Source organism: Aquarana catesbeiana, linkage group LG05 (genome assembly GCF_042186555.1).
Source record: "Aquarana catesbeiana isolate 2022-GZ linkage group LG05, ASM4218655v1, whole genome shotgun sequence".
NCBI lineage: Eukaryota > Metazoa > Chordata > Amphibia > Anura > Ranidae > Aquarana > Aquarana catesbeiana.
In genome coordinates, this window is record NC_133328.1 from 222,463,730 (window position 1) to 222,491,287 (window position 27,558).

The 27,558-nt window shown below is 41.1% G+C and overlaps 1 protein-coding gene across 2 annotated transcripts in view; it reads right to left on the bottom strand.

Moving 5' to 3' along the window:
* Positions 1-27,558, bottom strand: part of ITGA9 (integrin subunit alpha 9) — a 626,511-nt gene that overhangs the window by 392,783 nt on the left and 206,170 nt on the right. For both annotated transcript variants that reach the window (XM_073630570.1, XM_073630571.1), the window contains exons 7-9: positions 23,148-23,233; positions 7,925-7,987; positions 2,111-2,248 (exon numbers count right to left, since the gene is read on the bottom strand). In XM_073630570.1, the coding sequence (XP_073486671.1) occupies positions 2,111-2,248; positions 7,925-7,987; positions 23,148-23,233 (287 nt within the window). The remainder of the gene's footprint in view (positions 1-2,110; positions 2,249-7,924; positions 7,988-23,147; positions 23,234-27,558) is intronic.

Below are 27,558 nucleotides of genomic sequence, written 5' to 3' on the forward strand. Positions count from 1 at the left end.
CTCCTTCCTGTTGATTGGCGGAGCCGACGAGTCTCTATATGTTGAGCTTGGAACGTTACTCTTTCTTGATGCTGGATCCCGGAAAGTCTGAATGCCGATTCTGCACTGCTGTACAACCCACATGTTGGTCCAGTGACGCTAAAGACCCCATTTTGCTTGTCTGGCTCTCTGCTGCAGGCAGGTAGACCACACAATTTGGTAAGTGTACCCTATTACCTTCATCGGTGGTGGTAGCACATTTGATGTTGAATCTGTTTCTCTGCTGAATCAAGCACTTACCTCGGTTGGTCGTCTTTGGCTGGAAGTCTAAATATTTACTTATTTTGCACCGTTTGAAAAATTCTCTTTTTTTCACTTTGGACTCATAGAAGTGTCTTTTGACGCAGTTTAATGGACATTATGGTTCTCAATATGTTTATATATATGTTGTCTCACAATATAGGTTTAGAGCAGGGGTCCTCAATATGTTTCTGTCATACTCCCCTTTTCAGCATTTAAACTTTTATCCACCTCTCAATATACAATTTTGCATCCCATTGACTCCAATGCAATTTAATATTTCCTGACACCTTATGGTTTCTCTTGTTACATACTACATTTGGTTTACATTTTTTCTTCATATGGGTTTACTTTAATATTTGCATCTTGAAAAGAATCGGTTGCACGGGAAGCAAGATTACAGTACTGTAGAGCAGAATAAAACAATAAAACAAATGAAACGATTCAACTTCACTTCTAATATGTCAATTTATACACATACAATTTATGCATAGAGGAAATATATTGTTAACATGTAGCATTTGATTGCTCCTGATAAATATCATCATTTTGAATGATAAACAGTAAACACTGTTAAAATTCTGCTCATCAAGTCGGAAATGATGGTCATAAACATAGTGTATTGTGATTGATCTGGGTAAAATCAATCAAAAGATAAGCAATTTATTAAAAACAATTGTGTAATCTATTAGTTTAGTTGCATAGAAAAATGTATTGAATGATCATCTCGATATATGTGTGGCCACCATAACAGTGTTTGCAAAGAAACTGTATAATGAGACAGGAACATCAATTTAGGGCCTAGTTTACACCTGCGGCAGCTTTTGAAAAGGTATGCGTGGTGTACCGCTTTTAGAGAGTGGTACAAAAGCAGCTGACAGGCATTCAGGAGGTAATACTGCCACCTCCCGAATGCCTGTTTTTTGTTTTGTTTTTTTTGACAGCTAATCAGGGTCTGTGAATGGAAATGCCACAAATCCACCACAAGCCTAACCTAGCTCGTGGTTGCAGCATGGCTACATTTCCTTGGATTAGCCGCTTTTGGTGGTGGTACTGCCCTCCAAATGCAACAGAGGATATAATTTTTGCTGCGGCACGTGTACAACCCCATCCGGGAAATGTGGTAGGCTAAGGTGGGAGTGCTTGTCGCACTCCCCTTCCAACCGCAAGAGTATATAAGTTACATAGTTATGTAGCTAAATATATTCTGCAACCAACTGGCATAAAGGTCCCAAAGACTTTTAGCATTTGAGGCTTTTTGAATTTCAAAGGAATTCCCATACGAAGGAAACACCAACAACAACTGAAACTCTGCCAAATGTAATACTGAATTACAACTACTGAAGTCTCTAGAAAATGGCTATATTGTATGTGTGCAAGTCAAACAGATTTATGTCAAAGGAAATCAACAACAAGGAAATGGGAGTGTGAAAGATACAGCATGTCTGGAGAATGTGAAACCCCGCTGATGTCCTTTTACAGTGCCAGTATAAAAACACACATTCTAGTAGTGACACTGCAGCTCCTGGTTTTTATACATAGATAATTTCTAGCATAATCTATATCTATCTATCTATCTATCTATCTATCTATCTATCTATCTATTTATTTATTTTTAGGAAAGTTGGGAAATTCACCCACTGTGTGACCAAAGAAAACTATATTTTTTTGGCAGGTAAAACAGTAAACATATATACACAGCTATAGGATATTTAAAATATATGTTAATGCAAATACTGTTTTTTGTTTTTACATTTTCATAGCACTATTTTCCAGTGTATTACTAAGACACGTTATAATTTTACCACTGTTTTGTATTAGGCGTACTTACATTTCCTCTGTTGATGTAAACAGTCACTTGTCCTTCATCCCTCACCTCTGAGAACATGGGTGCCCCCACCAGGAGGTCTGATAGGCCATCAGCATTGAGATCAACTGCACATAAGGAGGAGCCAAAGTAAGAGCCCATCTGCAACCAAGTTGAGCCATAACAAAGCATTCAGTATTTCCGCCCATAAAAACAAGATATAGTGCATTTAGTTCAGTTGACAGCTTTTAGAAAATGTAACTCTGTTAAGCTTTATTGTACACTGTGTGGTTGATATACTAAAACTGCAGAGTGAAAAATCTGGTGCAGCTCTGCATGGAAACAAGGAAACCCGTTTCCAGTGTTTTTTGTCAAAGGTTAGTTGAACAAGCTGAAGTTAGAAGCTGACTGGCTAACATGCAGAGCTCCACCGGATTCTGAGTGCATCCGTTTTCGGAAATCAATCCCTGTAAGTGAATCCTGCATTTTGAGAGTTCCATTAAATAATATATGTCAAAAGTGAGGCATTAGCACAGTGCTTGTTAGGACTAAAAGTAGTAATATAAAAATAGTTTGTCTGCCGCACCCCCCCCCCCCCCCACCACAGTGCCTACAGCTTATAAATCATCTTTTTACATTAAAATACTGCCATGATATACCTTTTTGGCTGATCTGTATACCGCAGTCAGTGATAAACTGCACAGTTTCTCCAGTGCAGAGAGTTGAAGAAGGAGATTTTCACTACTGCCTGTATACACATGTGTGATGTCAATATCATGTGACCTGGCTAGTTCAGCTCAACAAGGAAATATTCTTTACAGCATAAAAGACACAACTGAGCATGTGCAGGTCGGCTACTCTGCCTGTGTTAGCTGGCCTTCCCCAGATAGACAGTGCAGGAGGGAAGGATTTATGCATACAAGATAAAACAGCGTTTTAACACAATGCAGAGGATTAACCCCTTAAGTTCTACAGTGAGTATTACAAGCATGCTATGCTACATATACAGACTGATTTTACTGTTGTGGGTTTAGTAACACTTTAAGCCAGAACTGCTTTTCCTTACTTTTAGATGGAATAAAGAAAGGTTAGGACTTGCTGACATTGACCATACTGGGAAAATTCTCACTTTATTAGTAACACTTGTCACCAGGACACTGAGGGCCAGTTCACACTGATCCGACAAGCGCTCTGACTTCAAGGGCACAAGTCACATGACATGTTAAAATCAATGGTTTCCTATGAGAGCCATCTTAACTGGTCTGACTTGTGTCGGTCGGACTTTTGAAAAGGTTCCTTCACTACTTTATTCTGACTTGGGTCCGATTTTAGCCCCTGGAATTTGATTGAAGTCGGATCAGCATTTTAACTGATCTGACTTGTGACATGCGACTTGTGCTTAGAAGAATGTTAGCAATGCAAAATGTATTGAAAAATAAAATGTCGTGCCCCTCCATTTTTTTTATAAATTTGGCATGAGGTTTCATTCACACCAGAAGCAAAAGAATTGTTTTAATTGGTCAGAGGACAAATCACAATTATCTCAAATTTGGATCAAAATCGGATCTCGTACATTGAAGTCACATGGAAATTGGACCGGAAGTCGCAGAGCAAAGTCATCATGCGACTTTCGTGTCAGATCAACGTGAATATAACTTAAGTTAGGGAATCCCCCCAATGGAGACACAGACAACAATAAAAGCATGTAAAAACAGGACATAGGTACCTAAACTCCCTCTGTCTTCTACGTAGATAAAATGTTTTTATTGTTATCTTTATCCCTGACTAAAGAGATTTCCCTCTGTTCAAGTGACATGAGGCGGTACAGAGGGAGATGTTACATTTTGTGTTGCGTTATTTGTTGTTTCTTCTTTTTCTTCTTTTTTCTTAGTTTTTCATCTTATTCACGTTGCCTAATGTGTTTTTGACAAGACAATGCACCACACATAAATATGTTTGATGAGATTTGGTTCACTTTCACTAGTTCTCCAAAGAAATTTTTATAAACAAAGTTAGTGAAATGGGCATTTTAAAAGAAGAATTACACTAGTAGTGTTAAGATAGCAATATAGTTGTTATAATTTTAACATTTAAACACCTCTAAATTTAACAAAGCAAAGGAAGTTTGAATGTTTGAACTTGTACTTCTGTGGCAGGCCAGTGTTGAACAGGTCTGAACCAGGAAAAACAATAAACTTCTATGATGAACTGTCTACTTTTCTGCTCTGTATAAACTGTATTGGCAGCCAGAATTATGCAGAAGAGGGTTTAAACAAAACTTTCAAGGGCGATGTGTCCTGGGCTTCAAATAAGATGTCTCTCCAATTCAAGTCATGTAGTTAAATTCGTAATATTTTCCCATAAATCCTTGTGATGTGCAAGACTAGTAGTTACAATGGTTGGTGCTGAACATTATTAGGCTTACAACAGTGAAAGGAAGTTTTAATGTTGAAATGATTGCCAAGAAACCAACTTTTGATACATCAGTACTGAAGTTAGTCAACATTTATAGTGCTGAGTATAGCTGTGAGAACAATGACATGCTACATCCATGGATTGCTAAAAGTAGCTTTATAATATATCTTGCATCTTTATAGTAAACATCTTCCATCATTTAATAAATATGATAACCTTTATATATGACTTTGTTGTCAGCAGGGTCTAAAACCCATGTCAGTTTCAATATCTATCTACATACAGTAGGTACAGGAACAGTCCTATAGACTACAATGTTTGCTTCCCTTTGCATGTTGTACTGCAGGCCCCAGCGAAAATGTCTTTACCCATTGGTAATTACCCAATAGTTTTTTACCCTATTGGGATTGGGCGGGATGGGGTGCTGAGCGATCCTCTGGCATATAACTTCTATAGAGGCAAGTGAACTTCAGCCTTGGCCAGCATAAACAAATTGAAGTAATTATTGCTAGACAAAATAATTTGATTCTGCAACACTAGCTACTTTCGGTCACAGATCGCAGGGTTTATGGAGTCCTAAAGAACTAGTTCATCATTTATTTTAGATAGCCTGTAAGTGATTCATTCCAATGACCTCTTATATTTCCTCTTGTATGTTTGTAGACAATCGCACACATTGTTACATATTTGAAACTTACTAGCAATGGGGAAAAGTAAAAACAAGGAGCATATTCTTTCCATAAACACATTTGTAAAACTGAGCTAACAATCATTACAGACGACCATGAATAGAAACTCTTATTTACTAAGAAAAGCTTACAATGCAATGATTGTTTGATACAAGGCCATGATGATTTCTTCATTCTGTCTGTGTCATGTCATATGTTCCAAATATTATGCAGCTAATTCCTAAAACATAAAATGCCTAATTCTTATTTCAGTCCAATTCAAGGTTTACTGTAAGTGTTATAGTTATCCAAGCACTTATTCGCAAAGTTGAATGTGAATGATTTACTAATTAGTTTAGTGAACGTAAGTATGAACTGCCCCCCCCCCCCACATTGTATGGGTTAAATGCAGCGTACTCGTATCAGGGAGCCAGTGTCTGACACAGTAGCAAAAAGAAGCAACTTCAGGGGACTGGTCCTACAGTGTTTATTCCTATCAGCCCGAAATTAGGATTTAAGAATACAAATCCATGGATGCTCAAGCCTGGCAATTGGCTGCTCTGGTACTGAGTGGTGAACTTTGGCAGACCGAGAGACCAAGTATCAAGTTTTTAAATTTTTTTACTAAGCTCCAGTGGAAAATTAGATTAGGATTACAACTCGTTTGGCTGTACTTCTCCTATGGATCACAGGAGAGCAATTTGTTTTGCACTCCTGTGATCCGTTTTCAGCAGAGAGAAGATTGAGTTATTTGTAAATCGCTATCATATCTCCTCTCAAGCGTTGTTTCTCCAGTGAGAATAGATTGTGTTTGCAGTCGTTCCTCGTAATCGAGGTCCTCCAGTCCCCTTATTAGTTTTGTTGCCCTTCTCTGGACTCTCTCTGGTTCCAGCACATCCCTTCTGAGGACTGGTGATCAGAACTGGACAGAATACTCGAGATGTGGTCTAACCAGTTTTATAAAGTGGCAGGATTATCGTTCTATCTCTGGAGTATGTCCCCTTTTTTATGCATGCTAACATTCTGCTGACTTTGGTAGCTGCAGTTTGACATTGCATGTTATTGCTCAATCTGTCATCCACTAGGACCCCCAGATCTTTCTCCATCCTTGATTCTACCAGCGGTTCTCCCCCTAGTGAGTAGTTTGCATTTATGTTTTTTGCCTCCAAGTGCATTATTTTACATTTTTCCACATTAAACCTCATTTGGCATGTATTTGCCCACTCCATTATTTTGTTCAGGTCTGTCTGTAAAATGTCTATATCCTGATGTGAAGTTATTGCCCTGCTTACTTTTGTGTCATCCGCAACAACTGAGATTGAGCTATTTATCCCATCCGCTATATAATTTATGAATAAATTGAATAGAATTGATCCCAAGACAGAACCTAGGGGTACCCCACTTACCACTCTAGACCAGTCGGAGTTCATGTTGTTTATTACCACCCTTTAGACACATCCCTGTAACCAGTTTTTTACCCAAGAACAAACTTTATGGTCCACGCTTGCGGACCTCAGCTTGTAGATTAGGCTCTTATGGGGGACTGTATCGAATGCCTTTACAAATTCCAGGTACACTAAATCCACAGGCCTTCCCCTGTCTAGATGGCAGCTCACTTCCTCGTAAAATGTTAGAACCTTGACTTTTTCTTTACAGTAGCTCTATCTATTGAGGTGACTTTTCCTGCCAGGACATAAATCTAAAACTCTTCTCAAGTATTCCAGTCGCAGGAAACTTGACAAAATGGGAACTGCCTCACTGAACAGACAGAAGAGATATGTGAATTAATTTAACTGGCAATGTTATACAAACCTGATATAACTTACTAACTTCTAATACATACTATAATAAGATAAGTACAAATCTTGAATGAAAGGTACATAGGTTTGCACACTATAGTGAGTCACTACATTTCTTTAACATGATTTATCAAAAAACTGTCAACATTTGGCTAACTTTTTTATTCTAACAACATGAAGAACAGTTTTACATATTGTGATATGGGGTTATTGATTACTCCTGTATTGAATTGTATTGTAACTGTACTGTTTGCCCTAACGTTGTAAAGTGCTGCGCAAACTGTTAAAAATATTTAAGTTCATGTGGTAGATGCATGTTTAAGTGAGACACCAGTCCTAACTTTGCTTTCATTTCGCTTAAAAAAAATGGGCTCTTAAACCAAAGTCCAACAGAAAGTTGATCACTCAGGGGTTTCAGCTTCACAAAGCAAAACAGAAATTGAAAATGCCAAGCCACCTGTCTCTCTTGTCAGCAGTACAACTGCTGTTGTTTCTGGTCTTCCAAACCACAGGATCTTCAGGCTCACTCAGCCTTTAGTTGAAGCACCTCGCTGTACAGGGCCAGTCCCTGGCCTCTCAATTGACTTAAGGACTCCCTCCAGACCCCTGGACTAAAGAGCTGCCTCAGCTTTCTAAGTCTCCACAGACTCCCTCAGCTGTCCCAACTTTCCCAGTCTCATGGGCAAGAAATCCCTCCCACATGGGGTGAGGTCTCTTGGCAGGAACATACAGCTCTCTACTGACAGGTCTCTGTCTCCAGAATGGGAGCCATGAGCTAATCTTAGGCTTGGCTTATATTAAGCATGAATCCTGTGTCATTTATTTATTTCTAAAACTCATGCCTCAAGGAGGACCTTGCACTGTCACAATATGTTAGTTTACACTCCAGCACTAAACTAGTAACAGTGTAAATAAAAGGAAATCATATCAGATTATACTTCAGGCAGATGACTAACCTTTTTCCCAGAAACAAAAAATTTCTTCTCAAGTAATCGTTTTTCTGTCTTGAAAATATAGACCTAAGCAGAAAAAGAAATGTAAAATATATAACATAATGCAATTTACGTAGCCTCCCTGGTGGTATGATTATGTCAGATTTTTGCGTCTCAAAGCGGTACAATTATTTTGCATAGAAATTTGGCGTTTTATATTGTAAGCCTGTAATTCTTAGCAATAACACACTTAAATCTGTCCACCAATAGTCTAGTAGATATCCCGGGTATGATGAAGTTTGAAACACAAAATCATAAATTATAATATAATAAATAAATATAAATAATTATAAAAAATTATAATATAATAATAAAATTAATTTCCCCATGATTCACTATCCCTCAATTCTGCAAGTATTATAATTTACTATCGCTGTTTTCTAGCTGGTCTAAAACCACTTTTGATGTAAAGAGACACTTTTTGGTTGCTATGGACAATCTCAAGTTTCCAGGCAGAAAGAACAGTATATATAATATAAAACTGCATGCAGGGCATAGGACAAAGCACTGGGGACAAAAGGGTTGTGAAATACTTTCATACAGTAATGTAATCTATAAGATTACAATGTACTGTATGTATTATGATTTTTTACTTTTTTTAATTTGCCGCCGGGCTCTGCCCCCATGCGTTGCGACGCTCGCAGGAAACGGGACCCGGCACACAGAGGCATCGGGCGGAGGACAGACACAGTGGGGGGACATCGCAGGATCCTGGGGACAAGGTAAGTATACTGCACCAGGATCCTGCAATGTAATCCCGAGTGTGCCTCGGGGTCACCGCTGAAATTTAACCCCGAGCCACACTCGGGAAAACCGCCAGGGAGGTTAAAGCATATCTATGGTGAAAATGTAAAATCATATATTCATCTCCACATTTTATTGTATTTCAATGATCTCCAGCCTATTTCTATTATATTGTAAACTTACTTTGTAAAGATCCCCACACATTTACTTCTTTGAATTGTGTCACAGAATTCATAGGGTCTGCCTTCTGCACTACGAGGTCATGTGCAGGGCCCTGCATGTGATATCAACGCAACACAAACAGGATGTGTCCTTCATGTTGATGTTATTATACAGTGCTGTATCTGCCTTTTTCTGTGTAAGTGCAGTTTCTAGTTTTTATTAAAATTGTGGTATCTGGTTCACACTATGTGGAGCATGGGTCTCTAATTATGCTTTTTTTTGAGTGGCAACTACAAGGCAATTTGGTTTTAGAGGAAGTCCTGTCAACCGGCCCTGGGGGTCCTCTTTACCCTTAATGTAAGAATGATCTGACATCTTTGAGTGGTTTTGCATCTGATCTACTATCAAGTTGCATGTCCTATGGTGTGCCAGGAAGCTTCTATCCATGCGAGTTATGAGTGTTCCATTCATTTACGAGGTCATGGAAGTCTGGTAAGCCTCTATACATACATTTTTGCTGACAGTTTATTACACTGGTGGAGGATGCACTGATTTATTTGATTTCTTTGGACTTTTTATGGACTTTGAGTTACAAGTAGACATTATTTCAATTTTGAATGTTTTTTTTTTTTTTTTTTTTTTTTAATGGTGAAATATGTAGGTTCCACCATCCACTCACCTACTAAGCACTCCAGTTGCATTTTTCATTAAGGCTCATGCACAAGGGGCATATTGGGCTATATACCATAAAATATGGCTGTATTTTGAGGCCAGGAGCCACATGTGCTGCATACAGCTGCCTGTACAAAGGAATCACAGCCAGTGAGCCAATGAGGAAAGGGGGGGAGGGGCTGAGCTATGGCTCTGTGTATGAATAGAAACGCAGAGCGTTCACCTATGGTCACCTATTGACAAAGACAGAATGTGGAAATGCGTCTAGGGGAGACCACACGGCTTGCTGCACTGGGGATTTGTTCCGAGTCTCTCCCGGGAACCACCACAAACGTAAATCTGTTTCTTTCTGAGGTGGTGAGATTATCGGAACTGCTTTCACCAGCAGTGTATATTATACTGGAATGCTGTTTTAAATATATCTTTGTGTAAGCGCAATAGCTTAAGGGTCGGGTGTTTTTGGGACAATAAAAATTTTACAGTTTCACACTATGAGGATTCCTTTTTCTTCTATATGCTTGAGTTGAATAAGAGGATTGCGGGTGTGTTCAGGATCAGTACCCCATATCTCTGTCAATTTGATTGTTACTGAAATCACACGCTGATTGTTAATTAGGAGTCCGGTGAGTGCAATTCCTATAGGGAGTGGAATCATAAGGTGTGGTGATGGTGGAAGATTTCTGCAATGATATGAACTGTCTCATGAGAAATGACTCAACACCTGGACTGTCACAATTTTTATATTTTTAGAGTGCTGGTTGCTCATATGCATTTTTTTTTTTTTAACTTCATTTATGTGGTTTTTTGTGGAGCGCTGCTTAAGCTGGAAAGAACCTATTTTTTGGAACTTTTTTGCTTTCTCCTTAATGTTTGTTATTTTGTAAAAAAATGTAATTGCCCTTAATATCTTATCAAAGGAAACCTATGATTTTTGCCCATGCAGGGCAAAGTACGAAGTTCACCTAACCATTTCCCACCCAACAACATATATGACATTGCAGACTTTGAGTGGGGATATCTGAATGATGCGTGCAGTTACAGGCATCATTCAGATATCTTCTTTTACAGCAGGCAATTCCCTGCACCATGAAACAATCATAGTGGCTGTCCAGCTGGTTGATTGTTTTTACAGGCGCTGGAAGTGGACATCCCCCCTCCCACCGCTTTCCAGTGCTTCTACCGGCTTCCCGTGCGATCGGCGAGCCAGAGAAAAAAACACCATACAGAAAACCACGGGCCAGATGGTATAACATCACACCTGGCCACGGCAGTTGTAAACACTGCCATTGCCTCAAGTGGGAAGCTGAGATTGTTTTTATTTTTTTTAAATTTAGACTTTCCAGCCTAGAGGCGAGATCTGGGACTTGTAGACCCCAGTTCTCCCTGTAAAGAGGACCTGTCATGCCCTATTCCTATTACAAGGGATGTTTACATTACTTGTAATAGAAATAAGAGTTATGAAAAAAGAAATGAAAAAGGAAAGTGTCAAAATAGAAAAATGGTAGGTATCTATTTACTCAGGGTAACATCATCTTTCACTTTATGCAAAAAAACAAAAACAAAATCGGGCTAATTTTAGTGTTTTGTTTTTTTAAAGCATGAAACAGTTTTTTCCAAAAAAAAAAAAAACGCGTTGGAAAAATTGCTGCACAAATACCATGCGGGATAAAATGGTGCAACAACCAACCATTTTATTCCCTAGGGTCTCTGCTAAAAAACATATATAATGTTTGGTTGTTCTGAGTAATTTTCTAGCAAAAAAAATGATGATTTTTACATGAAGTGTCAGAATTGGCCTGGGTGGCAAGTGGTTAAAGTATTTTTTTCTATAAAAATAACAAACATGTTGTACTTACCTGCTCTGTTGCAGTGGATTTGCACAGAGCAGCCCAGATCCTCCTCTTCTTGGGTGCCTCTTCGGTGCTCCTGGCCCCTCCCTCCTGTTGAGTGCCCCCACAGCAAGCAGCTTGCTATGGGGGCACCCAAGCTGAGCTGCAGCTCCGTGTGTCCATTCAAACACAGAGCTGCAGTTCAGCCTCGCCCCCTCTCTCTCCTGAATGGCTAACTTACTTTGATTGACAGCACCAGGAGCCAATGGTGCTGCTGTGTCTCAGCTAATCAGGAGGGAGAGTCCCGGACAAAGATGTGGCTCAGGTAAGTATTAGGGGGGCGGAGGGGGCTGCTGCACACAGAAGGCTTTTTATCTTAATGCATAGAATGCATTAAGATACAAAACCTTCTGACTTTACAACCCCTTTAAATGCTTCCTCCCTGACAGTGCAAGGCCAAGCATCAAGCATCAGCGCTGTCACATGAGAGGAAGGATGGTGAGTCACATGCTCCTCCATGCTTGTACATGTCTTTTATAGACAAAGACATGTGGAAAACTGGTGGTATTATACAGCTGCTTAAAGCAGTGAATCAGTTAGAATTGGGATAATTAGATTGGTCAAATTTGGGTTGTGTTATAAAGCTCAGAAAGTTAATGTGATTATTTTTATTCACACTGTCTGCACTGTTAGCCTAATCTTTTACATTGCTTACTTGGAAAAGGAAATTAATTATAGATATGTAGAGAATGGGTACAATGTAGAGATATATACAGTGCCTTGAAAAAGTATTGTATGAAGGGTATCAAGGGTATGCCCTTAGAATTTTCCACATTCTGTCATGTTACAACCAAAAATGTAAATGTGTTTTATTGGGATTTTATGTGATAGACCAACACAAAGTGGCATATCATTGTGAAGTGGAAGGAAAATGATAAATGGTTTTCCAGATTTTTTTACAAATAAATATCTGAAAAGTGTGGCGTGCATTTGTATTCAGCCCCCCCGAGTGAATACGTTGTAGAACCGCCTTTTGCTGCAATTACAGCTGCAAGTCTTTGAGTATGTCTCTACCAGCTTTGCACATCTAGAGAGTGACATTTTTCTTCTTTGCAAAATAGCTCAAGCTCTGTCAGATTGGATGGAGAGCGTCTGTGAACAGAAATTTTCAAGTCTTGCCATAGATTCTCAATTGGATTTAGGTCTGGTCTTTGACTGGGCCATTTTAACACATGAATATGTTGTGATCTAAACCATTCCATTGTAGCACTGGCCATATATTTAGAGTCGTTGTCCTACTGGAAGGTGAACCTCCACCCAGTTTCAAGTCTTTTGCAGAATCAACTCTGACCAGCTTCCCTGTCCCTACTGAAGAAAACCATCCCCACAACATGATCCTGTCACCACCATGTTTCATGTTCGTGATGTGCAGTGTTAGTTTTCCGCCACACATAGCGTTTTGCTTTTAGGCCAACAAGTAAAATTTTGGTCTCATCTGACCAGAGCACCTTCTTCCACATGTTTGCTGTGTTTCCCACATGGCTTCTCACAAACTGCAAATGGGACTTCTTATGGGTTTTTTTCAATAATGGTTTTCTTCTTGCCACTCTCCCAAAAAAAGGCCAGATTTGTGGCCTGCGTGACTAATAGTTGTATTATGGACAGATTCTCCCACCTGAGCTGTGGATCTCTGCAGCTCCTCCAGAGTTACAATGGGCATCTTGGCTGCTTCTGTGATTAATGCTCTCCTTGCCCAGCCTGTCAGTTTAGGTGCACGGCCATGTCTTGGTAGGTTTGCAGTTGTGTCATACTCGTTCCATTTTCGGATGATGGATTGAACAGTGCTCTGTGAGATGTCCAAAGCTTGGGATATTTTTTTTATAATCCTAACCCTGCTTTAAAACTCTCCACAACTTTCTTTTTTCTTACACTGTATATAGTATTAAAAAAATCACTGTAAAAAAAAAAAACGCAAAAGGCGGCAAAAACGCGGCAAAAACGCATGTTCAAAAATGTGGCAAGCACCGCAAAAAGCACTGCAGAAACGCTCAAAAGCAACATGCATAGGTGTGAATCGAGCCTAAGGCCTGATTCAAACCTATGCATTTTTAGTGCTTTTTGCATTTTACAGATTTGCACAACAGTCCATTTAACATTGTTTCCTATGTAACACGTAGTGGAAATCCGCAAAATGCAAAAAGCACTAAAAATGCATAGGTGTGAATCAAGCCTAAGATTCCCTGAGGGCTTCACAGAACAGCTGTATTTACACTGAGAGTAAATTACACACAGGTGGACGCTATTTACCAATTAAATGACTTCTGAAGGCAATTGGTTTCACTAGAATTTAGTTAGGCCCCTTTCACACTGGGGCAGTTTGCAGGCGTTATTGCGCTAAAAATAGCGCCTGCAAACCGCCCCTAAACAGCCTCCGCTGTTTGTTCAGTGTGAAAGCCCGAGGGCTTTCACACTGAAGCGGTGCGCTGGCAGGAGAAGAAAAAATCTCCTGTCAGCCGCATCTTTGGAGCGGTGAAGGAGCGGTGTATTCACTGCTCCTAAACCGCTCCTGCCCATTGAAATCAATGTGACAGCGCGGCTATACCGCGGCAATACCGCAGCTATAGCCGCGCTATACGAGGGGTTTTAACCCTTTTTCGGCCGCCAGCGGGGGGTTAAAACCGCACCGCTAGCGGACGAATACCGCAGTAAAACAGCGCTAAAAATAGCTCTGTTTTACCGCCGACGCCCCCTACCGCCCCAGTGTGAAAGGGGCCTTAAGGATATCAGAGTCAAGATATGCAAATGCACGCCACACTTTTCAGATTGTTGTTTGTAAAAAATTTGGAAAACCATTTATTATGTTCCTTCCACTTTGTGTTGGTCTATCACATAAAATCCCAAGAAAACACATTTACGTTTTTGGTTGTAACATGACAAAATGTGAAAAATTTCAAGGGGTGTGAATACTTTTTCAAGGCACTGTACATGACATTACATAACTCATGACATTACATAACTCATGACATTACATAACTCTAAATCACAGGAACATGGCATAATGCAGATTTATTCATCCTGTGTATTGCATTATGTTGTATTACATAATACTGTACATACCAAACCATATATGAATTACAGCCATAAACTAAACTTTAGATGTAAATTAGAACTGGACAGCATGTAGAGCATTTGGAAAGAAAAATATTGTGCAATAATTCCTTCTTATGTATTTTTCTAAGGGCTTGATCACACAGCGTTGCATATTTGAATGTTCTGTTTGATCATGCAGGCTGCTTTTAGTTCAGGGGCAGTGAGATGCTCATTCCAGCGCACAACTAGGTTTACCTTTTTCTTTTTTTTTCTCTCGCAAACTTTATTTGAAGTGTCATGTCTTTCATGTCTCCACACAGCAGTGTGGTACACTGTGCTACAGTGACATGCAGTGCCTTCCAGTGCGTTGTGGTAAAATGCTACTTGCTGCATTTACCGCAATGTGGCGCATAGAAAACAATTGTTTGCTATTCCCTGGGACTAGCCCTGTGCTGTGGCTGAAGACTAAATTAGAATAGCCTGGCCACACAGGGAGGTGCACCCTGGATCTTGCTTATAAACCCACCATTGGGACCTTCTGTCACCCAGGCACCACCGCTCCCATCCCCAGCTGGCTGCTTCCCCTTCCTGCTCCCCTTTATTTCTTCATTGTCTGAGCCCAAAAGGGCCCTCATTTGTTCATCTTCATATAAAAAAACAAGGTGGCAACATTAGGCAAACGTAACTTAACTTTTCCAAATGATTAAAATAACATATCTCTAGTACCCAAGGGAATGAAAGACTGCGGTATAAACAAAAACTAAACAAAACTACAACTTAACCAATTCCTGCCCATACTAAAGCTGAAAGACAGCTACAGCGCGGCGCTCCAGTTCTGAGAGGACATCCTTGGATGTCCTCCTACATGCGCACTCTGTGAGTGCTGTGTCCTTTGGACACAGCTGATCAAAGTTTGCAGTAATGGGCCAATCACAGCGGCCTTTTATCATGTGATTAGCTATGTCTGATCCCAGCTGGTCACATGTAAAACAGACTTGACGGTTATTGGCATTCCTTTCCTCACACATTGTCTCTGTGTGAGAAAAGGAGAGCCGATAACCAGCAAGTCTGACAGTGAGTACATTGGTTACACTGATTATCAGTACAGCCCCATCAGTGCAACCTATCAGTGCAGCCTATCAGCACCCATCAGAGGTGCCTATCAGTGCAGCTCATCAGTGCACATCAGTGAAGAAAAAAATTTATTTATTTCTTAAATTTTATAACAAAAACTAAGAAAAACTTTTTTTTTCTAAATTTTTGATCTTTTTTCATCTTGTTTAGCAAACAATGAAAAAAAAAAAAACAGAAGTGATAAAATACCACCAAAAGAAAGCTCTACTTGTTTTAAAAAAATGATTAAAAAAATTATTTTGGCACAGTGTTGCATGATTGCGCAAGTGTCATTCAAAGTGAAAACTCAAAATTGGTCTGGGCAGGAAGGGGGTGAAAGTGCCCGGTATTGAAGTGGTTAACTGGTAGGTACTCAAGTTCAGAGTCCATCTCTTCGGACGATGAGTCTCAAAACCTGCTGCCTGATTGGCCGGGAGGAGGATCAGTGTTACAATAGCAAATATTCATTTGCTGTTGTAACACACCTGGGTGGGCTCTGTTCGCATTCTCTGCACCCCGAGCCCACCCTATTTTGAAGTCTATTAGAGCCTCTGGCTCTAATCAGGTGCTTCAAACCCTCCCACCCACCATTGTAATTCATGCATCCAGCATCCTGCAAGGGCAAGAGGCCGGACACATGGATAAGGGGAGGTGGCGATGGATAGGGGGGCGGCACCCTTAATGGATGGGCTGCTCCTGGTGAAACTATTGAAATACCATTTCAACAAAAAAACACATTACACCGTCTTACAATTGTCCCTTGCAAAGTAAACAGTCGATTTGCCTTTAGTAAACCAACCTAATTGACTTTATTGTTTAAGAGTTCTGATATCTATCTATCTTAAATCATCTCATGATAATCCTTATATATATATATATATATATATATATATATATATATATTTTTTTTTCTTTTTTTTTTTTTTTTTTTTGGGTGAGGCCTAGAAGCAAAGTATAAGTATTTGAAATCTAATGCCGCGTACACACGAGCGGACTTTACGGCAGACTTTGCCCGGCGGACGGGATTTGGTCGGACAATTCGATCGTGTGTGGGCTCCAGCGGACTTTGTTGGACGGACTTAGATTTGAAACATGTTTTAAATTAATCCGTTGAAATCGAGTCCGGTCGAAAAGTCCGCTCGTCTGTATGCTAGTTCGACGGACAAAAAGCCACGCTAGGGCAGCTATTGGCTACTGGCTATGAACTTCCTTGTTTTAGTCCGGTCGTACGTCATCACGTACGAATTCGACGGACTTAGGTGGATTGTGTGTAGGCAAGTCCGTTCATTCAGAAAGTCCGTCGTAAAGTACGTTGAAAAGTCCGCCGGGCAAAGTCTGCCGTAAAGTCCGCTCGTGTGTACGCGGCATAAGGTCCATGCAGGATGTCATGATCATGTGCCCAAGACAGTACAAAATGTGGAAACTATGGGGGATTAAAGAAATTCACACAGACCTAAATGTGTGTTTGAATCTGTGGAACAAGTTTGTATTAAAAAATGCATGATGTCAACTGGTATGAAAGCCAAAAAAATCAATAGTTTACACGTCATATGGCACTTCAATTATCAAGACACTGCAAAAAATAATGATGAAGAGCAAAATGAAGTAATCCACAGCAACTATATTTCAATTCTCAGCAGTCACAAGATGGAAATATGGCTTGGGTTATTGCACTTTCTGCATCAAAATTTCTATTTGTGCTGTGGGCTAAAATCTTCTAATAGCACAGCTCTGTGGACTAAGACCGACTAATGATACTGACTGCAGAGTTTGCTCAGTACTTCATACAGTGCATTTACCATAAATTATGCATTTTATGGTCCTGTAACCCGTTAGGACTCTCTAAGCTCTATTTGTCATATGATATTTATTAATTTTAAAGAAACACTGTTATGTGTTATGTGGAGTGAAATAGTCAGCTACCCTGAGTTTCTGGAAATGGTTCTTTCCACTCTTAGCAGGGCTCATTCATAACATTTTTTATGTACATTGTGCTGTCTTATGTTCATCTCTGGCTTCTTACAATGGTCTGCTGATTAAACATATTACCTTTATTGATCAGGGAAATTTATTTGCTGAGAAAATATTCTTTCTGCAAAGGAAGATGTTTGCCTGTCCTAATAGTGATGACTGTATATTTGCACTAATGAAATGAGGAAAAGAATTTAAATGATCTTGGGAAACAGTATCAAGATTTCAAAAGTGAATTTTTAATGTTAACTAAAAAACATTTGAAAAAACACATCTTTGTTTCATGAACCTACAGCGAACAATATTCTCCCTGCTGCAAAACACTATGTTCCCATTCAGAATATTGCACTGCAGTAGTGCATGTGCATAAACATGCATTGTGTTACAGCAGCCCATTTATTTCACTAGGCTACCATGCACCAAAATACTGTGCACCAAAAAGGAGCATGTAGCATTTTTGGCAGAGCACTGCAATTCTAATTTATTGGCCCTTCATTCTTAATGGCCCCAACATACCAACATGCGTAATATGCATGTTACTGTCCATTGTGATAGTGCACATGTTAACATACTAATCACTGCAGAGCAATAGTGTGAATATTGCATTAAAGTTTGTATACTGTGTTATACTAGTATGTACAGTATATGTAAAATTTTGAGTTAGGGACCTTAGATTATAAGCTCCTTGAGGGCAGGAATTGATGTAAATGTACAATATATATGTAAAGCACTGCGTAAATTGACGGCGCTATATAAGTTCCTGTAATAGATTTTAAAAAAGCCCTGTGTATATATATATATATTGTATATATATATATACCCAGAACTATAATAATTAAAAATGAGGTTGAAGAACAAGGTAGCAGGTTAGATTTTTTTGTACTCCAATCTCAAATTCTTCATAACCTGAAGATATGCTTATCAAATAGACATGGTCAACAAAATACACACGTAACAGCTCAAATATCCTTTTGTGAATTAACTTTAAAATTTAGGCAGATATAAAAAACACATCAATGCAACTATGTATTCATTAATTCTACCCTATTTAATCCTATCATTAAGGTCTCTATTTTAGTGACTAGAGAATTCTCTGAATGGAAGGAGACCAGTGGCGGCCCATCCATAGGGGGCGCTCGGGCTCCGCCCCCCCAAGCTGAAAAAAAAAAAAAGATGTCACTTTAAGAGTGACCGGGAGCCAGACATGTGGTGGTCTATGGGAAGCTTCCCAGCCTGCAATCAGCTGATTGCAGGCTGGGAAGCTGATTTGCCCGTGTTTAGGGCGTGTACAGGGCGCAAGCTGTGTGCCCGCACACACTCCCACTCTCCTGGGATTCGTCAGTTTTCTATTAGTAGTGGCTAGGATTGGCTGCGACTGCAAGGCGGGGACCAGAGCAGAGGACAGTGGGTGGTACTATGGGGGTGGAGTCGACTGGGGCAGGAGGACACCAGAGGAGAGGACAGTGGGCGGTGCTTTAACATCCCTTCTGGTTTCCAGGTCACAGGGGGAGGAGCCAACTGGAGTATGTGTGCGTGCAGTGGATTCAGAGAGAGGAGCACATGAGAGGCTCCTCGGAGCCTGACGACAGGGGGGATGAATGGAGTAAGTGGGGCAGTCGTGAGCAAACTGCAGAGAGAGAAAGAGCCAGAGACAGCCTGGCGGCGCCAGCACTTCCTGAACCAGCAGTGAGAGAACTCAGGGCAGGGGTCGGCACTTGGCATCAGTTCACAACACCGTCGACAAATAGGCTGCATGTGTGACTCTGGCACACTGAAGGTACGGGGGTGTGTGTGTGTGCGAGGGAACCAGGGGCGGACTGAGTGACCATTAAGTAGGGGGCCACATGAGAGGCTCCTCGGAGGACAGGGGGGAAGGATGGATGGAGTAAGCGGACCGGTCCTGTGCAGACTGCAGAGAGAGAAAGAGCCAGAGACAGCCTGGGGAGAAGGAGGCGCCATCAGCACTTCCTGAACCAGCAGTGAGAGAACTCAGGGCAGGGGTCGGCATAAGTTCACAGCACCGCTGGCAAATAGTGTGCTGCATGTGTGACTGTGACGTGTTTTATTCATCTCCCTCATGTCAGTGAGAACAGCGATGTGTCTCTCCCACACTGCTATCTGCATAGTTCCCAGCAGGAGGTCTGGCTGGCTGCTGTTTTACCGAAATGCAGCTTGAAGCCGATTGGTCTGCTGCCCTGTCACTCAGCTCTGCACCTGTCTCCCTCTGAAGTCCAGGCTGTGCTGGGGAGTACAATGTGCTGACTGGAGAATAAAATGTCTGCTGGAGCAAGAGATGTAAGAGCCAGTGGCCCCTCTTGTCACAGTTGTGTACGTTGATCCCTGTTTATCATTAATGGTGAACATGAGTGCAGAGCGGGTGAAGCAATGCAACAAGTGTGATGGAACATGGGGGGGTAGCAGACCCTGTATGTATGTGTGTGTGGGGGCTTTACTTCATTTAATGGGGGCGCCCTGTGTGTCCTGAGCAGAAACAGTGTACTCACAATGGCGGAGCCCCTGTCATGTGAATTAGGGGAACTGCACTCATTAAGAGACCCCTGTGTGCCTGGATGTCATGTGTATATATAGCTATCTGTATACACTATATACACACATTGTGAGTACATCTGTCCTGTATACAGGAAGGAAGAAGGTAGCTGTATATAGCTATATGCTACCCAGGACAGATGTACTCACAACGTGTGTATATTATCTGTGTAGTAGTGTATACAGCTATATATACCCACACCATCCTTCCTTCCTGTATATAGAGACCTTGCTCCATCATCATTGACTGTAGATATACATCATTTGTCCTGTTCCTGTATATATAGCTGTATACAGGACAAATGATGTATATTTGTAGTCAGTGATGATGGAGGAAGGTCTCTATTTACAGGAAAGAAGGTGGGGTATATATAGCTGTATATGAGATGGCACTGGTGGTCACAGATGAGACGGCACTGGTGGGCACAGATGAGAAGACACTAGTAGGCACAAATGGGAGGGGGACCTGTGTTAGTTCACCTTACAGATTTTTCTGTAAGGTAAACTTACACTTTAAGTAGCCATGTGACAGACTCAAGCAGAAGGGGAGACCAATGAGAAATGCTTTATACCAGGCTTTGTGAGAAATGCTATATACCAGGCTTTGTGAGAAATGCTATATACCAGGCTTTGTGAGAAATGTTATATACCAGGATTTGTGAAAAATGCTATATACCAGGCTTTGTGAGAAATATTATATACCAGGCTTTGTGAGAAATGCTATATACCAGGCTTTGTCAGAAATGTTATATACCAGGCTTTGTGAGAAATGCTATATACCAGGCTTTGTGAGAAATGCTATATGCTATACTCTGCTGTGAGTCTGGGCTGTATACTCTGTCCTGTGATGAGCTGTGATGAGCTGTCCTGAGCTGTATCCTTCTGACACTATGGGTGGAAGCAAGTGGAATACAGGGGATGGAGAGGGTGGATGCTATATGGGGTGGAGTTTATAAGTGGGAGGGGTCAAAAAGAGGGGCGGGTCTGGCGCCCCCCATCCTAAAACTTTACCAGTCGTCACTGAAGGAGACTACTACCTTCATGTAAAGTAAGCAGACAGTGGGGGTTATTTACTAAAGGCAAATCCACTGTGCACTTCCAAGTGCACTTGGAAGTCCAGTCACTGTAGATCTGAAGGGGGCATGCAAGGAAAATAAAAAACAGCATTTTTGCTTGCACATGATTGGATGATAAAATCAGCAGAGATTCCCCTCATTTCAGATCTTCCCCTCAGATCTACAGCGACTGCACTTTCAAGTGCACTTGCAGTGCACAGTGGATTTGCCTTTAGTAAATTAACCCCAGTATGTGCTGTAGAATGCTAGCTTTCCACAACCCCTTTTTAGTTATGGATGAATGTTTCCTTTAAATGCAATGAGTGAAATATTATAGTTTATCTCTGTATATTCACCATTCATAGTTAGCATATTGCAAAAGGTGATTATGTATTTTCAATAACCTCTCAGCATTAAATGAAGATTCACATAGTAAGTAGTCTGTTGAGCTATCATGACCATAACAAATACAGTAACTGTGGGTTGGTAATATATAGTATGGCAATGTTCTTGACTGACACTGCTGAGATAAGTTAGTGTTATGTTTTTGTACACAATCAACCGTGGCCCTCTCCCAGTCCACAATGCAGTTTTTCCCCACCCTGCCGTGGTCGGTCCTTGGGACCAATGACATCCTAGAAAGTAGAAACCAATGACATGATTGCCTCCCCCTCCCCAGAATTTACAGATGGACTGTCTTTCCCCATCTAAACCTGCTCTCGGCTTCTGCTCTGCTGCCTGAAAGGTAGCTGGACACTCATAGATGTGAGGGGGAGCTCTGCTGGGCACTCCTGGATGTAAGGGGGGACTTAATCTTTTTTGTTATTAAATTCTGTATAACACTGACTGGTAAACTATATGATGTGGCCCCAATACCGAAAGGTTTTAAGACCCCTTGCTCTAGGTCATTTCATCAAGCTAAGTGAAACTGACCATAAACTGATTGAAATTTGGGTGTTCCAGCAAGGTTTGGCTGAATTTCAACCAGTGTATAAACTTCCCCACTCAACAAAAGTCAACTGTTTAATCGACTTCTGTCAAAGGACATGTTGAAAAATGTTGATCAGCAGTTGCAGCCAATCAGCTGCATCCACTGATCAGTGTATTCTAACAGGGGCAGGTGCTTTTGTCAGAATACAATGTAGGAGGACCACACAAATGAGCTACATGGAGGAATCTGTTAGGTTTTTTTTTCAGTCCATTGGCTGACCGAAAAAAATAAATAAATAACTGTGCATATTCAGCTTTAATTAACTTATTTGGAAAATCTGGTGTAGTTCTCCTTTCACCTAGTTCTATTACTACACCTTAACAGATGAAACGTGAATCTCTACTTTTAGCTTGACCTGCATATGCTCCATAGTGAAATGTGCTGAGTCTTGTACCACTAAGGACCATGTGTTACTCCCTGTCCCCATCTTGTCCTGACACCTCATCTGCTAACATCATGTCAGAGAAACTCTGCTGAAAATCAATCACTATTTTCCATTTATATAACCAGACAATAATGTCAAGTCACTGGAAACAGCCAAAGGGGTGAAAAGGGATGGTCAACTATGAGATTTAGTCCAGTAGTAAGATCTGCCTTGCTGAATTAAAACATGTGTTTGTTAATAGTCCTGTATGTTTTTTTGGTGAATGCATATAACAAACTATGCATTTTAAAGAGATATGTTTGTAAATTACAGCCTTGGGCTCTGCTCTTTAGTTATATATAAAGGTTAAGTTAGTCTTTATTTCTCAAGAAAACCAAAAACACATTTAATAACATTCAGTAAGTATACTTTGATAACAACCTCCCCACATCCCTTTTAAAATGCAAAAACTAGAGGTTATTGTCAGTTTAGTGAGAATGGCTTATGTCCAGCTTTGCATTACCTCATAGACAATAAGCTAATTATATCTCAACTCTTGCAAAGGAAATGAAGGGGCTTTGTTCAATTTGTCTGTGGAAGTGAAGCTGCTAGCTCTATGTCACATGTTCCATAGTAACGGATCCCTCACCTTTCCGATACCGCTATCTTGGGGAGCACCACCTACTATGTCTACAGTGGTAGGATTAACGAAATGACCAGCTGTGACTGCATACCCTACGGAAAAAAAAAGAAAACATTTATTACAATGCAAGGAAAACTGCCTCTGACTACATTGAACTACTTAATAAATAGACAATACAAATTCACTGACATGCTTTATTTGTGTATTAGACTAAAACACACACACAAGTACATCCACCATACATGTACTAATGTGGTAGATAGACATTTAGTGGGTAATTGAGTTCAACATAAACATTAAGGCCAATGTCAAATGGGTGATCTTACTGCTAGCAACAGATGGCTAACAGCAGAATCAAAGAAGAAAGGCTTCCACTTATCCTAATGCAATTATTCCCTCTCTGGTCCTGAGCACTGCCAAATCTCAATCGCCACTAAGGGAGCAACTCCATAACAACAGTTAGGTAGTCTGTTAGAGATCCTATCACTCCTGACAGTGGTCTCTTAGAGATCCTTTCACTGTGACATGGCCCTTAACGTCCCAAACATACACGAAACAAGAAAACCATCTTTATGTGTCTAGGAAGTTTACTGTATACTGTAATCGTATCAAAATTATGTTCTATAATAGTAAACTTTGGCTAAGAGAAGTACCTCTGTGGGTGAGAAGCTGTTAGTGCCAATACAGAGAGGGCAGTGGTCCAGGTATTTGAAATCCCTGTTCCTATCCCCCTTCTTTCTGCAGTGCTGCCAGCACAAATCAGTGCAGCAATCAACGATTACCTGTGCTGACACTGACCAATCAGAAGCGCTCTAAACAGTCCTGGGAGCCTTGCAGAAAGAAGGGGGGGAGGAGTGGGAATTTCATTTCCCTGGACCACTGCACCCACTTCATGGGCACTGACAACTCATCATCCACCGGGGTAAGTACAGACCAGGGAAGGAGGGTTGAGGAGGCTGTAGGGCATTAGTTCACCTTTTAATTTTTATCTTAACAAAATAACCAAGGAAAAATTGAATGTATTGCAGCTTACCTTTCCGTAGATGTGGTGAATGACAATTTGGGGGTTTTTTTATGCTTTTTTTAAATTTGATTTCACCTTGTGTTCCTGGCAGGAACACACTTCTTGTCCTAGAGTAACAACCATATTTTATCTAGTAGGTGCAGCATTGTCACCCTAGTAAGGGAGTGTGTTAAGATCATATACCACCTCCCCCTCTCAATAATATAGGGAGAGGTGTTTTGTAGTCACTTGAGATAGCTGGGAACAATGCTAACTTGATAACAGTCTAAAAAAGGAAGAGAGCACAGGAAGTTGTCAGCTCTCAAGCTTCCTGGCTGAATGAACAGCTATTTTTTTTTTCTGCACTTGTCGAACAGCTGTAACAAAATGCTTTTAATGGTATATTTAGCAGTCCACATATAAGCAAATAAAAGGTATTGTGTTATAGTTTACATACACATTAATACTTTGTCAGTCAACCATCTGGGGTAAGTATGCAAACCAGGAAAGTCAGAGCCAAGACAGATGTCCTTATCTGTATAATGCAAGTGTTTTGGGTAAGTGACTAAAAGCTTTCAAGTCTAAAGCTGGCCATATATTGCAATTTGGCCAGTTCAGCAGAACACGGAAATTCCAATCAGTGTGTGGCAATCCCTGATTGATAGCAGTCATTTGATCAATTTGTGGAAAACCTTTCTCGATCAGTGGCTGCAGATCAGTGTACTCTGATAGCAGTGGGTGCCACTGCCAGAATACGATGTTCCTTCATTCCCCTTGTGTATGACCAGCTAAAGGGTCGGGGGATGACAGCTAGTCAACTATCATTTAAAGAATGCAGTCAGAAATGGCAGCTTCAGTGCTTCTTCCTATATAGGACAGGGACACCTTTGGTAAAATTGTCCTTTAGTCAATCCCCCAGTGGCGGTGCGTCCATAAAGGGCGCAGGAGCACCGCCTCCTCTCTCCGGTCACCTCTCTCACCATAGATAGATTCATGCATTGCATGAATCTTTCTATGGTCACCGCTGCCACCCCTATTCAGGTGTCCGGCCCCTTGTCAGGTACCAAGCACCTGAATTACAACGGCGGGTTTTTTTGGAAGCGCCTGAATAGAGCCGTGGGCTCTAATAGGCGTCCTGATTAGAGCCTTAGGCTCTAATAGGCTTGATAAATGGTAAACAGTGGACACAATGCTGTGCGTTCACTGTTTACTCAGTGTTGTGTTAGGAAAGCGAATAAATCGCTTTCCTAACACTGACCCGCCTCTCAGCCAATCAGGTGCTCGGGTCTGGTTACCTGTCACCTGATTGGCTGAAACAACAGGCACTGTGATTGGACGCCTAATAGAGAGGACCGGAGGCATCGAGGAGCGCAAGACAGGTATGTCCTGACTCCCGGGCGATGCACACTGGCAGCAGTTGATGGGGCACAGTAGCGGCAATTGATGGGCACACACAATTGATGGGCACACACAATTGATGGGCACACTGGCAGCAATTGATGGGACACACTGGCAGCAATTGATGGGCACACTGGCAGCAATTGATGGGGCACAGTAGCGGCAATTGATGGGCACAGTGGCAGCAATTGATGGGCACACTGGCAGCAAATGGTGGTTACAGTAGCTGCGTTTGATGGCACAGTGGTGGCAATTTATGGGTACAGTGGCTGCGCTTGATGGGCACAGTGGCTGCGCTTGATGGGCACAGTGGCTGCGCTTGATGGGCACAGTGGCACAGTGGCTGCGCTTGATTGGCACAGTGGCTGCGTTTGATGGGCACAGTGGCTGCAATTGATGGGTTTTTTTTTTCAGTTTGTTTGCGCCCCCCCCCCCAAAATTTGAGCACCAGCCCCCACTGCAATCCCCCCCACCCTCCGAGTGCAGCCCACCAGACCAAATACTTACCCCTCCTTCTCTACCCAGCAACCTTCATTGTGTGGCCCTGCCCACTACTGCAGAGTTCTTGAAATGGAAGCATTCTCTTCTTAGTAAGCATGCATCGGATGTTGGTTTTCCTGCATGTCCCTTTGACAAAAGCCAGTCTTTAGACTAGCTTCTGTTGAACAGACTGCTAGACACACTGGCCTAAAGATTTTTGGACAGTGTGTACCCAGCTTTATTCCTATGGTTGAGCAATACCCTGAGGTTACCATGAGTATGGCTTACCCACAGAAATGAATGGGATCATGGAGCACACAAAAGAAGACCCTGTAAGGACATTACTTCCTGAAAAGACTGTGCTGCTCTGGTATTTGAGTATTTGAGTTGGTGGAATACGCTCAGGTGGGTGAGGGAAATTGATGAAAAGACAAGATTATCATTTATGCAAGTTTCCTTTGAGCGATTTCATCTGCCCAAAGTTTTGTTCTTTAATTTACAATCCCAGTTTTAAAAAAAGGTGGGGCACTGTGTTTATGCTACATAAAAACAGAATGAAATTATTTGCAAATCTTAAAAACCCATGTTTTATTCACAATATTAGGTAGAAAACATATTAAATGTTTAAAACGAGAAAATATACCATTTTAAGACGGAAATAAGGTCATTTTATAAATGGATGCCAGCAACATGTATTAAACATGTGCGATTAGTTTCGTACAAATCGAAAATTTGTAAGAATTTTCGTAAGTTCGTACATTCGGGAGGACCCAAAATACGAACTGCTATGCTTCCGTATTTTGTACGAAATACGAAATTTCGTTTACAAATTCCAGATCCAAATTCCGTTACAATGGGATCGTGACTGGTGTTTTGTTGACCAATCAGAGGTTTTCTTCTGCTGCTGAGTGAGGGTTGGGAAAATGACCTTTTTTAATATGGGAGTGGGAGACCGGTACTGGTAGTCGATGGGAGATTCAGAATCTGACAAAACAAGAATGTTTTTAATTACGATTATTCGTTATGATGAAGTTAAAAACCCAGGAAAGCAGGGGTACAGCCCCAGGAGGAAGTAAGCACAGCACAGGGTTGGTGGGAGCCCCTCATAATGGAGCACAGCACAGGGATGGTGGGAGCGCCTTATAATGAGCACAGCAGGGGTACAGCCCCAGGTGGAAGTAAGCACAGCACAGGGTTGGTGGGAGCCCCTCATAATGAGCACAGCAGGGGTACAAACCCAGGAAGTCAGAACAGCACAGGGATGGTGGGAGCCCCTCATAATGAGCATAATGAGTCCGACTACTGCCATATTGAGAAAGGTATTTTTTGCTTTTTAAATGCATCATAACGAACATTCGTAATTGTTACGAAAAGTTAACGAACCTAACGAAAATTCGTATTTCGTATGAATCCAAATTGAATTTCGGACACGAATTACGAAATACGAATTAACGGCTAATACGAAATGGAACGAAACACATGTCTAAAATGTATCAAAAATGTTGGGACAGGGCCAGGTTTACCACCGGGTAACAT